Source organism: Myiozetetes cayanensis, unplaced genomic scaffold (assembly GCF_022539395.1).
Source record: "Myiozetetes cayanensis isolate MyiCay16 unplaced genomic scaffold, myiCay2020 scf22, whole genome shotgun sequence".
Lineage (NCBI taxonomy): Eukaryota > Metazoa > Chordata > Aves > Passeriformes > Tyrannidae > Myiozetetes > Myiozetetes cayanensis.
In genome coordinates this window covers 3009157-3025548 of record NW_026087434.1, presented here as the reverse complement: position 1 = coordinate 3025548, position 16392 = coordinate 3009157, and the positions used below count along the sequence as shown (strand labels likewise).

The window sequence follows — 16392 nt, the reverse complement described above, 5'->3', positions numbered from 1 at the left end:
GGTTCCACCCACCACCCACTGCTCTGCCCATGCAGTTGCATTCAGCTGGAAACAGTGAATGAATGATGGAGCAACAGAGCACAGAACTGTTCAGTCTCTGTTCCAAAACTCCCAGCTTTGACTGCACAAGGGTCAGCATTGCAAGGACTGAGTGCACAGCCTTTATCTTAGATGGTTTGGGTTGGAAGAGACCTTAAAGCTCATCTCATTCCACCCCCTGCCCTGGGCAGGGACACCTTCCACTAGCCCAGGTTGTTCCAAGTCCTGTCCAACCTGGCCTTGGACACTTCCAGGGATGGGGCAGCCACAGTTCCTCTGGGCAGCCTGTGTTAGGTCCCAGGAATTGGGATCTGTGGAGCATCCACGTCCCCCTGCCATGATTTAATCCCTCTGCAAAATTTTAACAAACTCCCTGCTCCTCACACTGCAACAAGTTCTCAGTTCTTTGCTAGACCCCAACGTGCTCTTCAAATGTCACTGGGTGATGGAGCCATCTCCTTCTACTCCACCTTGAGCCAAGGTTTCTGCTCCTAATTCTTAAATGAACCCAAAGCCATTGCAGAGCAGCAGGTGACACTCTGCAAATCACCTCTAGAAATGGCAAAATGAATAATGAGAAGCAGGGAAGGAACGTTCCAGTTTCACTATCCAGCCCAGGAATCTGCAAGTGTGAAATTAATGCTCAGTTCTGCCTGTCACTACCTGGGCACTGCACAAGAAGCATCAGAGCAGCTCAGAACTCAACCAAACCATAGAAGATGTCACTGACAGGACCAGCAAAGCTCATTCCAGGGCTGGAAAAACTGAAATAACAATTGATCCAAGTCCCAGGGAAGGACCCATTTGGGTTTCCAGTCATGTACAGTCAGTGGGGATTTTGATCAATGGGTTGAGGCATTAGCAAGCCTTTAATAAAGTAAATAAATCCAATAAATTTCCAGCCAAAATCTGGAGGAAAAACCTTCCCATTCAGTGAAATGCTCTCTGTCATTGTGGCAGCTTGTTTCTTACATTATTGCCTTTCCAATTCCATGTAATTATAGATGCTATGATGGACTATCAATTTCCTACTTTATACAACTTAATTATCAGGATGCTGAGAATCTGAAACGAGAAGAGTCCATTTCTAAGCCCCAGCAAGCCCTAATACTTCACCAGACCGAGGTTTAATCTTAATACCATAACCTAATGCCAGCTTATAAATCATTAGCAGGGAGTTTTGTAGTCATGGAAACAACACAGAACAGAGTCAGTCAGAGCCTCAATTCCAGCTGATGGAGCAGCCCAGCAGCTCCGAGCAGAGAGGGGCTGGAACCGGAGTTATCCGGGTCCAACCTGAGCTCCTGTCCTCACTGTTCAAGCCAACAGAGGGAAAGAACTTCCTGGACCATTTCTTCCTACCAAACCTGTGCTGAGCAACCTTGGGAGCTGCTTTTGCACTAAATTTCCTGTAAAACAGAGCATGGACACAATCTCTGGCTCTCGTGTTTCTCTCCTTGGTGTTACAAACATTCTTGAGGGTGGCAGCTTTTCCCACCTAACGGGTCACTCTCACCCCTTCCCGTTTGTTCCTGTCACAAACAAATCAACCAATGAACTAAATCACAGAAATTAATGTGTACACACATATTTATCCATACAGAAAGGAGCAGGTCAGACTGCAGGACTACAACGGAATCAGTAAAAAGTGCAATCTATAAAAATGAAAATGCATTTTTGCTTCATTAGCTAAAATAGTTACTGAAAAAAACAGCTTGGGAAAAATTCCCATCATTCCCGTTGCTAGTAAAGAGGTATGAAGGCAAAGGGGATGTTTCATAAAAATATAAATGGGGAGGGTGATAAAACTTTACCTGGGAGTTAAAGATGAACTATTTTATGTCTTTAATTTACTTTTATCCTCATTTCCTCTCCTGTTTCCCTTAAACTTCTCATGTTTACCCTTTTGGTTAATGACAGCAAATTTATTGACAGGATTTGCTTGAAACAATGAATTTTATCAAAACAGCTGTTTAATTTACTGGGTTTATATCTTTCTAAATATATACATTCAAAATGTGGATGATTTCCTTCCTTTCAGGCCTTTGCTGGACCCAGCTCAGCTCCAGGAGCTTTTCTCTGTTCTTTGCTGACCTCTTGTGGTTTCTCACTCTGAGGAGAAATTATTTTCTCCAGCTCAACACTGTTAATTGGATGTTTACTTGGGATAAAGGCAAAAAGAGAATGTGAAAGGACAACACAACAGTTGAATACTTCATGAGCATCCCAACAGACCTTTTTTGGGGGGGTTATAATCAATTTTCCAATTTATTCAAATTTTTTTTTTTAACTTTCTCATGTCTCTGGATAGAAGTTAAAACATGCATGCTTGAATATGTGATTTCCAAAAAATTCCCGAATTTGCCAGGCAAAAAACTGAGGTAAACAAATCCCTTAGAAAATGTAGACAATTAATTCAAATGACTATGAAAGACAGTCACTAGAAAAGGGATATATCTATCCTAAGATAGGAATTTCAGAGGATATTGCCCTGGACAACAAATATCTGCCTGTGAGCCATGAAATCTAGAGAGGGAAGAGTTTCCAGTCCCCCATTTGGCACTGTCAACATGTTTAATCTGTTTAATAATCCTGTGGCCACCTGAGTCCACTTTGTTGTCTGCCTTTATTGGCAAACACGCTCTGCCCTGCAACAGAGCGGTGCCTAACGAGAAGAAATGTAATTAAAGAGGCTGCCTAGGAATAATATTCAAGAATTCTTGCAGAAGTATCCTGTGGTAGTGCTAATAAAACCCCCAAACAGCAAATAGGATGCTGCAACAGCAAGTCCCTAAGTGTCAAAAGAGGAATTGCTTTTATATATGCTCCTTCATTTTTTAATTATGCAAATTACTGCTAGTTTTCAATCTAGAGTGTGGAATTTGCTTTTAAGCACCAAACTCAATATGGGCAAAGAATAATAAAATTCTGTTCTAAAATAATTTTAAAGGACTTTCTACCTAATCCTAGAGCAAATCCCTGCAATCAAACCCCCCAGGCATGCAAAGCTGCAGACCAGGACTGATTTTAAAGCCTTGGGATTGTGGATCCAAATCTTGAAGTGCCATGAAACGATTTATCACACACAAACACACCCCCCACCAAACAGCTGAAGGTGTTTTCTGCATGATGTCGAGGAATAATCTATTTAAATATACACTTTGCAGTGGAACAACAGCAGGACAAGCGTGTGGTCCTTCCCAGCATCTGATTATTCCATAACCAAGTTTTCATGCTGCCTGACCTCGCTCTCAGCAGTCTCAGATCTGCTATGATATTATAAAATCAGGTTTTTGCACATTTTGCTGGTTCCCAGCTCAGAATTATCCCTGGGAACAGAGCCTTCCTCCTCCTGCTGCTTCCTTTCAGTTCCAAGCCTGTCCACTCGGGCTCACCAGGTCCCAGCAGCCCCACAGGAAGGGATGAACCTCCAGCATCACCCCCGGCCACGCTCACAGCAGGGTGAGGATCCTGCAGCAGCCACTGACGCCTCTGAGCTGAGGTCAGTGCTGCCAAGTCACTGCCAGCACCCAGGAGAGGGGGGATTTGGGATGATTCAGTGAGAGAAGACACATCACAAACAAGGAAGATGCTTTTTTTTTTTTTTTTTCATGATAAAAACCGGATTTTTGAGTGTCTGCATCAGAACACAGAGAGCCAGCTTTCTCTGCTGGAATTCATGTTTGTAATTCATCAGCACTAAACATGAATTTTTGTGAAGCAGCAGCTGTAGGAAACTCCTCAGCCCCTTTTTTTTTTTTTAGGTGCTCTCCTGTGGTGGAAACACAAATGGACCAAGGACTTCTGTCAGTTTATAGCAGTGCACTTCAAGGCCTGGATTTTACAACTTCATATTTATCCCAGATGCATTTTCTCCTTTAAAAACAGAGAAACTTCCAACTTCCCAGCATGAAACAAGTTTCACCAATGAGACCCCCATGAGGTTCTCAAATAAGGAAAGGTATAAAGGATTGAGCAAGGACAGTCCTCTTCTGTACAGGCCTTTCTGAGACAGAGATATCAGATAAAGAATCAAGGTTAAGAAAAAAGTGTTACTGATTGAATGACAAATGATTATTGCATTAGGGAATATTTGGCAATGACAAATGGTCTTATTTTTGGATTTTTCTGGTTCAGTATCATAACATTTGTTAAAATCATGCATTAATAATATAAACAACTCTTCAAACATCACATTTGTTTTTTCAAATTCAGTATTTTAAGCTTTGAGCTGTAACATGTAAACAGCTGTAAAAATACTATTTGAAGATGATAATGGCTTCAATAACCTTAGATCCCTAAAACAGTTACAGCACAGGAGCTTCAAATTTTAACCCAAATTGTAATTTAACCAGCGTATAAAACTTGAAGCGTGATTTGTGTCAGTGACCTTTGCCGTAAGAAAGCAAGATAATTTGTTAGAGATACATGCAAATAGAAAGTCCACACATGTATGTTCTCAATGCTGAGATGTAACTTTTATGGCAATAGCTGAGTGATGTGGTGATTGGTGAAAAAAGCAAAATGGGAAGTTAACAGGTGAATTGGTATTTCAGGTATCAGAGCATCTGTGCACATGATAATATAATAACCTCTTATGATATAGCATACTCCAAATAACATATGGCAATAGATGTAGCATGTTATACCATAAACCATGCATGCTGTAGTATGCAAATTTATCTATTTAAATATACAGTGACCACGAGCATTATTTGATCTGTGAAAGTCATTTAAAGTTCCATGAATGTCTTTCAAATTAAAGATGCACCATTTTCCATGAGAAGGTGTCATTCATTTAACTCATTCCTTTAAAAAGAATGGCACACTGCATCTGCTCAGGTTAGATGATGACTGCTTTTTGGTAGTAATATCTTAATCTGGGGAGTATTTTGTGACAAATCACGGAAGATTCACACTCCCATTTTTTTTTAAAGAAAACCTTAAACTGGGAGAAAAACAAGTGCATCCTTAAAAGATGGTGAGGATGAAACAACTTAATAAACTTAATAAACTTCAAACATCAGTAAAGAGGGTTGTGTGAAGAGAAAGGTGTAGGAGAACACCAAAACTACCTTGAAGAAGTGGATATTTACATGACAGTCCTGGAAGAGACAGGAAAGGGAGAAACACTGCCTGGTTAGTAAGGGCTGGCACAGCAAAGCAACCACAATTAGTAGCAGAATAAACAAATACAGACACAGCAGCGGGAATACAAAATGGACACATCTGTTAAGCACAGAACAACCACCAAAAAAAACATGAAAAAAAATAAATTGGTGTTAATTACCCTGGCAGGGAGGAGCAGGGACAAGCACAGCGAGGGACGGGTCCTCACACAGCTGCTCCTCGGTGTGAGCTCAGCCTTGGCCACGCTCACCCCCCTCATGCAGGGAACATTCCTGGGGGAAGCACTCCAGGTGTGTCCAGCTGTGGGCAGCCTGGCCTTGCCCAGCTGATGAGCTCTGACAGGGCCACAGCACTAAAGGGTTTCCTGATTTATTTTTTTTGCCTTGTTCTGTAACACACATTTAACCTTTACATAAGGGATGAGGAAATCCCTCCCAACAATATGATTTTTTACATGTGTTCTTCACCTGAAATCACAACACACTGCCTGAGAAAAGCCTTAGGGAAATCAGAGGCTGATGTGAACAGAGACCAGAGATTTCTGTCAACTAGTTAAGAAATGTCAAGTTTTCTAGTTTGAGCTCTGGTGAGTGGATGGGAAACCTCCAGATAACTGCATATGGGAATTCCCCGTGCCAAACTATAGTACAGAACAGATGGAGTCATCTAACAGCATCTCTAGAATGCTGCAAACTATTCTCTAATGATTAAATATGCACAATTTAAAAATAGGAATGAGTGCCATGGCCAAAAAAAGCAGCTCTTCTTTTTATATCTCTATATGCATAATGAGTGTGGATTGATGTGCCAGTGATATTTTGGCTGGTCATGATTTCAGTGTAGCTTAGTGTCTGTTTCCTGAAAAGTAAATTTAATCTTGTAGTTCACAATTTGAAGTGTCAGCAACATTATTTCCCTTTTCCATGTCACCTTCCCTAACCTGCCTGAAGTTACAGTTATTGCTTCAAAATAGGAGTGCATATTGGTTAGAAAGAGATATGGAAGAGATCATATCTTTTATTTATTAAAAAAAAAAAAAAGAGTAAAGTAACTGTAGTATAACAGCTCTAGGGCAAAAACATTGCCATCCTTCAAAAACTTAAAAGAAATGTTTCCTTCACAGCCCTTATAATATTTTACACAGAGACCTGGAGAACTTAACTCACAAATTAAAAAAATCATAAGCTCCTCTAGAGTTTGGTTTATTTTGTTTTGTTGGGGGGTTTTTTTTGAATGAAAAATTAATAAATTTAATTAGAAAACTCATTGTGTTCTTAAGAAGCTACTGAAACAGTCCCTGGAGTCTTCTGCTATGGCCCTGGCTGTGCAACTGCAACATTTTAACCCAGCCTCCAGCTCAGAATTAAGACAGCTCTAGGATGTTCTGGCCACTGATTAAAGGAAAGAAAGAAAATATCCTTCTGGCCTAAAGTTGTTGTGAATATCAGGAAAATGTCAGATTAATCAAGACAGTCCTGGCCTTCTCCTTTCTAATAAAGCAGCCAGAAACTGCTTTAAAAACTAAAACTAAAGGGAGTGTTAAAGACCTAAGAAATGCAGGACCTGCAGTGAAACAATCTGAAATGATGTACTGATGTTCAGAAAGGAAATGATAAATAAATGAAAGAGGTTTCTTTAGCATTGGACTATAACAACAACAAAACTCAGAAAGCTTTAATTGTGCCTTGAAATCTAGGGATGTTTTCAGGTGCTGTTTAACACCTTTGTGCTGCCACAAAGAGAGGCCTGATGGTGTAAATCCATGGAAGCTCTGTATGCACAAATCCAGACTGGGGAGGGCACTGCTTTGTAAATTCACGTCTCCACAAGGATTAACACCCAAGTTTGGTCAAACAAAGCACTGCCCTGCATCCTGGAGGAGCTCAGCAGCAGAAACCTCTGTCTCAGTCCCTGGAGAGGTCCCAGGTATTTATAACCGAGCCCCATGGCCAAGCTCCACATCCCCCTGTTCTTACATTTAAAATGATAAGGTACTTTAAAAGACATTTCTTTTAGGATCATCGTGATAGTTATAGTCAGAAGCACTGAGATGTCACCAAAATGTCACCACTCACTGCACACTTCCAGTGCTCGGGTACCAAATCCCCCTGCTCTGAACTCCGCTCCCCCTCCTTGTGCTGCAGGCTGCAAAAGGAAACTGCAGCTCCAGCTCCTGTACAGCCTCCACCAGCAATTCCCTGGGTCAAGGCAGCTGAAATCCCTGCCACAAACACCACTCAAAGGTGGCCTGGGTGGTGGATGTGGATTTGTGTCCCCAGGGAAGCCCCATCAGAAGGGACCCCCTCAGTGGGAACAGGAGTGTCTCTCAGAAACGGAGGGAACAGTTTTGTTCCTCTGAAACCCACCCAGAGCTGCACTAGAGGAAGTCATTAGAGCAAAAGAAGATGTCTGACGTGGGAAGATTGTGCACCAGGAGGACCATTGCACAGAGGCTTTAAAATGAAGATTATAGGAGCAGTAACAACGTGCTGGGATCACTCCAGTTCCCAAAGCTGGGTGTAGTGACTCACACTGCTCCCATCACTCAAGATACCTTGTGCTCAGTAAATGTGTCCACGTGTCAGGATTACAGCTGCTCTGGCCTTTCTTTAATTTAAAAAAAATCATTTGAATGGACCATAACTGCTTTATTTTTAATAACATTTCCCGTGCTGGTGATGTGGGAAGAAGGGGATAAGAGAGAATATCTCACCAGCCTCCTTTTAAACCAGTATTACTCTATTATTATTCTAAGATGATCTTTAAGTATCAAGAAGTGCTTTACTAAGCAGGAAAAGGGAAAAAAGGCTTGACCAAACTGAAATAACTTTCTACAATAGAAGTTTTACAAATTCACACATTTCTTTTCCCCTAATAATAATAATAAAAAAAAAAGCAAAAACATACCATCAGGTTGCATTATTTCAATATTCTGCTTTTTATTTTGCCTAGTAAAATACTGTAAGGAGGAAATAAGTATCTAACAAAGAGTAGATGCTGCAGGCAGAAGATTTGCTAGTTTTGGGTCCATGGAGCCACCTGGGACTGTTGGGAGTTCCCATGGCAACCTCAGCACGGACAATTATGGAGCAGCGACAATTATTCTGAATATGCCTGTTGAGAAGGGAGCTGAATTTTGAGATGGCCGCAAATAATCCCATTCCAGAGAGAAAATTCACAACCAAAGGTTAAAACCAACGGAAAAATAGTGACAGATTTTCTCCTGCCTCCACTTCCTACAGGAGTGTATTTTTATCTCTAAATATTAATAATGATGTATCACGTACAAATCACTGAGGACAGATTTGATCACACTGCTAAATGAGCAGATAACGGGATTTGTAAGTTTTAGTGAGAAGTGAGATCCAGAAAATACGTAGATTGAATAAAATTTGTTGTGCAGAAAATACTGCACTGCACCCCTGCCTAACACACCTCTCTTTCTATAGAATGCCCAAGTTCACACAGAGAACTCATTGCACGTAGTATGACAAATCCTGGCAATAAAATCAAAAAAGTAAAAAAGCACCATCCTCTTCAACTCTTTCTTTTCCAAATTTGGTCCCATTTGATGGCTAGGGCAGAAGTTGGGTGTTAATTTTTCAGCTGGTTCAGAGGTGGCAGAATGGGCCACGAGGAAACTTCTCATGACAAACAGGTTTTTTCTGTTCATTTACAAATGGAAGGGAATTTTTGAATCCATTATGATTTATTTATAATCTTGTATAGCTATTTTATGATAGATTTACATAGAATAAATGACTTAAAGAATCTGTGCCAGAAGGTCCAGCAAGCAAAGCAACGTATCCATGAGATTTGTGTGGCTAATAAGCACATTTAAATAAGAAGTCTGAGTGGTTACAGTGATATGCTAAGAAGGATGTGATGGGATTGTGTAAAGAGTTTGAAACCAGTGAGAGCTTGAGGCCACATCTCAAGGCTGTCTGTTGAAATACAGATGCAGGCAGGTATTTTTAAAATTCTGATTTAAATGGGAGGTAGTTCCTAAGTGCTCTTGAAGGTTCTACAAAGCACATTTCCAAACTTTAGGCAAAAGGGTAAAGTCAATTTTAAGAGTGTCTTAGACACTCTTAAGATCAGGAACAGGTTTCAGAAATTCCACAGCTAGTGGTTCCCTGATCTTTTATAACTTGAGAATATTCTTATTCTATCTTAATATTAAGCGATGAAATTCTCATCCTAAAGTTTCTCTGCTCTTGTGTAGCTTAGGTTTGTATAAGAGCCCTTTACTCTGAAGGCCACTAGGATTCATTTTGACATCAGTAATGCAATATTTTTTCAGAAATGGTTGTAATTTTGTACTAAAAGTTAAAATAATGTATCTTGGCTACCAATCACAGAGTCATATATTGAAAAATAGACCAAGCAGCACAACTGCAGAGTTGATTAGGAAGCACTCTGGAGTTAGTCCTTCTAGAAACTGATAAATGTGGAGATGGCCCAGAATGACCTCTTGGTCTATCTATAATTTTAATGTTCCTGACAAATTCACTCCCCCAGGAAAATGGCAGTCAAGATCTGCAATCTCCTTCCTGCAAGGCTTCAACGCTGATTTTAGAACAGTGGCAATATTTATTTAGATGATGTCATTAAATCCCAAATAGCAGCATATTTCTCAGTGCTATCTATTTGTTCCTTAGTACAGGGTAGCTAAAATAAAATGCCTATGTAAGCCAGGATATAAATGATAACAGAAGTAAGATAAAAGATGATCAGAGTCAGCACCACTTATGTGCCACACCAGAATAGCTAATAAGTTAAATACCACCATTCAGACATCTGTGCTGCTAATTTTTAGAAGCCATCACAGTGATGCCCCTTGAAACCAAGCAAGAATTTTCCTTGGAGGGTCCTGCTTCCCTCTGCTCCTTCTCACAGCGGTAAATTTTAAAAGAGAGCAAAATGGGTGAACCTGAATCCTTTTGCCATGTACCACTGCATTATCCCAGCCTCGGGCTCCTCATAATTACAGGGTTTGTTCAGCTACCAGCACTCTCATTTATCATCACTGAGGTTTAAAACTGTTCATTGTGCACCTGGGGAAATCACATTCCTGGAGACACCGTGTTCACTGAAGACCTATTCCCTTCCCTTGATTAATTCAGTCACTCAAAAAGCAACAACCAGGTTACTCCCACAACAGGGAGAGCCTCAAATACACAGTGCTGAGGCTGAACTAATTAGACTTTGAGACAGACTAATTATTTCTGAGGCAGAGCTGCCCCTGTGTGAAGCTGCTGTTTCTGGCACCAGGTCCAGTAGCTTTACATGATGCAGCCTCTCAGGATTTCTCCTCCACTTCCTTGCAGGACACAGATAAACCCTCACTGTTTCTCCTGCAACCAATGTATTTACTGTAGGATGAAGGAAAAAGCCTAAGAGGTTGTAAATTCAATATGCAAACATAGTGCATATAATACCTGACCTTTTTAAGTGGACAATTTTAGTGACTTTTCTTCGTGCTGTCCCTGACCTGAGAAAAAAACCAGATAGATTTCTATACCTGCATCACCAGTATTTAAAGATCCACCCAATTCCAGGCTCTGTGTAATGCACAGGGGCATGGAAGGGCTGGACAGAATTCCTTTTGAAGCTATTCTTCACAGGGAGGGTGAAAAAGAAATATGATCTTGAACAGCAGATGACCTAGTGCAGCAAAATAAAATCACACTGGGTCAGATCACAATTGTAAAGAAAGGAAAATGGAATGGAGATTCAAATACTTCTCAGATGTATAACAAAAATCATAGTTCATGCTGCAGACAGGAGCATGGGAGCTGATCCAAATAGGTTCACAAGAAATCGATGCACCTTTTCTTTTTCTTCCTTCAAACTTGAACAGGTGCCGTTTTTCCTCACTTTCTTGGCTTAACCCATCTTTTTATAATAACAATGGAGAATTCTGCCTGATGGTGAACATAAAAAATTGCCATTTCAGGTTGAAAGGAACAGGCGTGTTTGTTTATGCACAACAGGTACATTAATCACGTTCTGCAGGAACAGCCTGGCTGAGGCTGTAAATGTCCAACCAGGAGAAGGAAACCAACAGTGCAGATTGGAATATTTCAAATCCATTTCTGTGTGTGAGCAGCTGGAAGGGCAGCCAAGGGAGATGAGCCGAATCCAGCACAGCCATCAGCAAAACCCCCTCCCTCCCCAGGCTGTACCTGCCCTGTTCCAGGGGTTTGTGCTCAGCAAATATTTAGTTGAAGTATCAGCTGTAGTTGTCAGAAGAGGCTGAGTTGCTGGCTAAGTGTGATCATTAAGGAATTATTCATCTGTATGGTACAATGAGACCGTGCTTGTGGCTACCAACAGAAGGCAGGACACTGTGGAAAGCTTTTTCTCTGGATTATCTTTTCTATACATAACCAGCAATACCTCTGGTCCTTAAAGTGAGATCAGAATTTCACATGGAAAACCTCTGCAAAGATTATGAGACTCTAAATTATCAGTAATTATTACAAGTCTTTTGTTAAAACACACGAACTTACAGCGTTAAACACTCTAAATATGTGGTTTCTGAAAATATCATTTGTCAGATAATGCAGATACCAGTGATAATGGCTGAAGGATTCTGCAGCAAGTATTAGAAGATACTGAAATTATTACACATGCTTGACAAAACATATTTTAAAATACCAACTTAGAAGTGTCATAGCAGAGAAGCTGAACTGTCAGGAAAATGATGCCACCACTGAATTAAACCATTTGGTCCAATCTTCAAGGAAACCAAAGTCACACAGTGCTGTCACAGGAACAGAAGCAGTAGCTCTCAACCATATGTATCTTTTAACGGGCTTTCTTTTTTGGAATAAAGTGAAAAATTTTGTAATAAAGTGAAAAGTAAGTGCAATGTGCAGTTCTCAGCCCTCACCTCAAACTTCTGCCGGAGCTCTGCATTTCCATCTTCATCAGCATCTGGAATTGGAACATTGTAATATTCACCTTCTTCTTGGTTCAGCAGCTTGTACCTGTGGAACGTTTGAGAAAAAAAAATTGTGACTTTTCAGTTTAATTCCTGTTGGATTTGAAACCTGATTTAGTGTGATTATATGATTTTTGTGTGTGTGGTTTGTATCAGTGCCACAGGCAGGTAAAGAACTGATCTCAAGGACCTAAAGCAAACTCAGAAATAGAGTATATTTAACATGAAATCAAATCTTTAATCCCAAATTACGTGGCAATGAAGGGACGAGGTGATTCTTCCCACCCATCCTGTGATATGATGGGAGACATCAACCCTGGAGAATCTTTGTCTCCAGCGCTTCCACAGCCTTTAAAGAAGAGTCTTGGAAGGAATGTCCTTTTTCAGGAGGTGTGGGGAGTTCTACCCCTTGCTTGGTCGGTAATGAGATGGCATTTTATGAAATCAGTTTCCATGTACTTTGACTATGCAGGGCTATATATAACGTGATACACTTAGTAATGAATACATCATATTTGAGATAAAAATAAAATTCCTATCACAAGACTATGTACACAGAGCTGAGTTTGCAGCAGCTCCTGGCTCCAGCAGAAGTTTCATGAGCACCACAAAAGAAAAAAATCCTTTCATTATCCTCCTTTGATATACATATATATATATATAGTCTGTATTTCCTAGGTTTAGTTGCACTTTGAGTGAATTTATAACCTGAAACTCAGTGAAAAAGCTCAAAAAAAAAAAAAAGGTAGATGCTGCTGAAGAAAAAGAGTGATTTAAAACTTTGGGTGATATATTCTCTCCTTCTCTCTTGTCTGAAACTCTTACCATCCACTGGCTGGCATTTTCATAAGCTCTGACACCCCAAATGAAAGAGATCCCATGAAATCATTCCTGGTTGTTCGATCCCAGTCCCAGACCTCGACGGACAACCGGCGATCTTTGTCTGAGGGCTTTAATTTACTAAAAAAAGGAGAGAAGTAGAGCAGTTTACAATGCAGTTTACAATGAACAAACAATTCAAAACATGCAAAGATCCTGCAGGAAGGGCTGTTAAACTCACAATGTGAAGGACTCATTCCAGTCTGGATTCAGAGTAGAACGGATGGTTTTTGTTTTTTGTTTGCTCTCGTTCTTGGGGTCTGGGATGAGCTTCAGCTTAACATAAGGATCTGAGAGTCCATTTGGATCCATGGGAATGAGGTTTTTTGCTTCTCTCACTGTCAATATGAAAAAAACACCAGCTCGTTTGTACAGGATTAGACATCGCTCATAAGAAGCAATAAAATGTCAAACCAGAGTTAATGAAAGATGCTGACAAACAAATAACACGTGAAAGCCACTTGTCAGACTAGGCATGGAAGAAACTCCTTGTTGTAAAGTGAGGTTGTACTGAGTGATATTTATCAGAATTGTAGGGAGCAATGACAGGAGAGGAGTGATTCACGACAGACTGCAAAGAGCAGCTCCCAGGCAGCTCTTTCCTGCAGCGGAACGATTAAATACCCAAATCCATCACTCTAATTTTTCTAAGCAGGTACCAATTCTTTGTGCTTTTATTTTTTTATCAGTCTTAGGACATACAGCGACAGGACTATCAGCCAAATGCTGTAAGGGCAACACCCAAACCAACCGGGATCAAGCTGGGGAGGGAAATTTGGAGCTCACAACTGAGCATCTCAAATCATGCTGGGAGCAGCAATCTCTGGGCCTGTTATGGACAGAAAACAGCTTTCATTCAGGAATTCCTCTGTGACTGCCATAGTTTAAGATAAGAATTGTTTCTGGAAGGAAGATTGGAAGAAGCTTTGAGGGTGATATAGTTCCCAGGGGGTGAAGGAAGTCCAGCCTTTCAGAGCCAGCAGAGAGATTATCCTGGATTGACACTGTCCTCAGCTTTCATTCAGATTTATCTACCTAACTGAAGAAATCTAAAAGGAAATTTAGGAAACATCAACCTTAAAGTCACTTAATATTTCTTGATGGAAAATGTTTCCTACAGAAATTTGAATTTTAGAGTCAGAGCTAATGCAAAGAAAGAAAAGGAAAAAAAACTTGTTAGATCTTCAGCAACAGGTGCTCAAGGCACTTTTCTCCTTTTCCCTCAGATTTAAATAGCATTTTCATATTATAAATAAAAAAATCCTTCCCAGGATTTCAATCTGTTGTTTCCCAGCATGGAGGCTGAAAGGCATCCAAGCAGCACAGATATTATTTTTATATATAGACTGAGAAGAGGACGGGCTTTGGGCAGCAGCTTTTTATTGTTGTGCTTTACTAAAAGCCAGTGGGAATGAAAGATGGTGGTGCTGACAACACCCCTGTTGTAAAACAGCACTGAGGGTGATTTATAAACCATGGGATGTTGTGATCCATTTCCCACACATCAGGTGTATTGGCAGGGTGGTGGAACCAGCTCTAGGCTGGCTCTGTCCTTGCAGTGGATGGAGAGAGTGTTTTAGTGTTCATTGTGTTCTTCCAAAGGACACAACTGCCAAGTGCAGATGTGGCATTTGATGAAGGATGCAGAGGGAAATTTTCTTTTTGGGAAAAAAAAACACCCAAACAAAACACAGAAAAAACCCCACCATAATTTCAAACAGTTTGACCTGCTCTGTTTATTTAATGAGAGATTATTAGGGGTGGTAGAACAAGCTGGAAGGGAGAAACACCAGACCTAACTGGTACCTTATATCCAAAATAGCTGTGGGAAGAAGGCACTGCCCAGGGATGGGGGGGAGTTACTGATTTGGAAGACACCAGTTTATTTGTCAAGGTAATTCTCATGCAGAACAGATACTCTGAGGTAAATTAATTAACGAAATTAGATCGTGGCTGGAAATGAATCACATGAACTCGACCCAACAGTTGATACTGATCAAGTTTCTTAAATTTGTGTTTTTAAAACTACAGACAGAAAATGCTTGTGGGTTAAAATTTTAGAATAAAATGTCATCCTATTCACTCAGTTTATTGCTCAAGTAATTATACCAGAAAAAAGAAATCACTGTGTTTCAAAAGAACAGAACAGAAACATCCTTGCAAACCATTTCATTTTTAGTTTTCCATAAATCTGACAGGGGCTTTACAACTGGGGAAATGACAGTTTTCAGGCCAGGAAAATTGTCTCCACTCTTATTTACTCTGAGTTTGCCCTTTGAGGGTCTTCACACCCAGTGGTCACCTGGAAAGCCATTTGTTTTCAACCCATGAAAATAAAAACTCCAACCCACCCAATATTAAAATCCAGCACACTGAAAGTGATCTTCAGATACTTCTGAGGAACAACACTGAGATTCAATAACTTATTTTAGTGAAGCATTTACAATCCCAAAGGGACTGAGAACCATGAAGAGAGTGCAGGATGAAGTGACAGCTTTCAGTGCAAGCTGCTCTCTCTCATCCTATATTTGGGTTTATTTTGGCTTTTTTTGTGGGTTTTTTTTCAGTCTTCTTGTGCATGGCTCTTGTGACTGCAGTGCCAGGTTTGGCACATGAGCCATTACTTCAAAAATCCACGTTCTCATTCTTTTTTCCTGTACTGATGTTTGACACAAGTGAGGAGCAGAACTCTCCACATGTTCTACAGCTTCCCAAAAATACACACTGGTGAGTTTTTCGCTAAAATTCCTTGAACAAAACGGCTTAATTTGAACATGGCATCTTCAGACTGAGCTTTCAGGTTTCAATTTTACCTGGAGAGGCTCAGTGTAACAAGCAGAATTTTAAGCAATGGGCTGGGTGGATGCAGAGACATCCTTGGAAGCTCTGCCATGGAGAATTCCCTGGAGAAAGCCATCACTGAGCAGCCTGGATAAACCTGCTGAGCCTGGAAAACAGCACTGGCAGCAGGAGGCCATGGCAGCATGTGTAAGAAAGACTGCTTCTTTCTTTTGCAGCACACACAGAAAATGGGAAAAAAACCCAAACCAACCTCTAAATATAAGAAAGAGAAGCTCAAAGATTAATTGGGAAGGAAAGATGCAACATGTACTAAATACAGGCTGCAGACAAAGTCATTATCTCCCTCCTTGTTTAAAGATATCTGGCCCATTTGTACTTTTTGTCTGCATAATTAATACCCTCAGACATCTTTTTCCAACTGATTTAGCTCTTCTTTTCCTGAGGAAACAGCATGATGATACTTGTGCTGAATAGTGCTTACAGAGAATTAGCATCCAAGTGGTCCATCTCTTAAGGATGCCCTATTTTCTAACAGGATGGGTCAGGTTTCTCTAAGAGGATTGACATGAAGAAGAGATTTCCCCCCCCCTCAC

At 40.5% G+C, this 16392-nt stretch overlaps 1 protein-coding gene across 2 annotated transcripts in view; it reads right to left on the bottom strand.

Moving 5' to 3' along the window:
- Positions 1-16392, bottom strand: part of PRKCA (protein kinase C alpha) — a 136568-nt gene that overhangs the window by 28773 nt on the left and 91403 nt on the right. The window contains exons 6-9 of one of the 2 annotated variants that reach the window (XM_050318994.1): positions 13179-13335; positions 12944-13078; positions 12068-12164; positions 5115-5144 (exon numbers count right to left, since the gene is read on the bottom strand). In XM_050318994.1, coding sequence (XP_050174951.1) covers positions 5115-5144; positions 12068-12164; positions 12944-13078; positions 13179-13335 — 419 coding nt within the window. The remainder of the gene's footprint in view (positions 1-5114; positions 5145-12067; positions 12165-12943; positions 13079-13178; positions 13336-16392) is intronic. The other variant, XM_050318995.1, reaches the window with a different exon arrangement.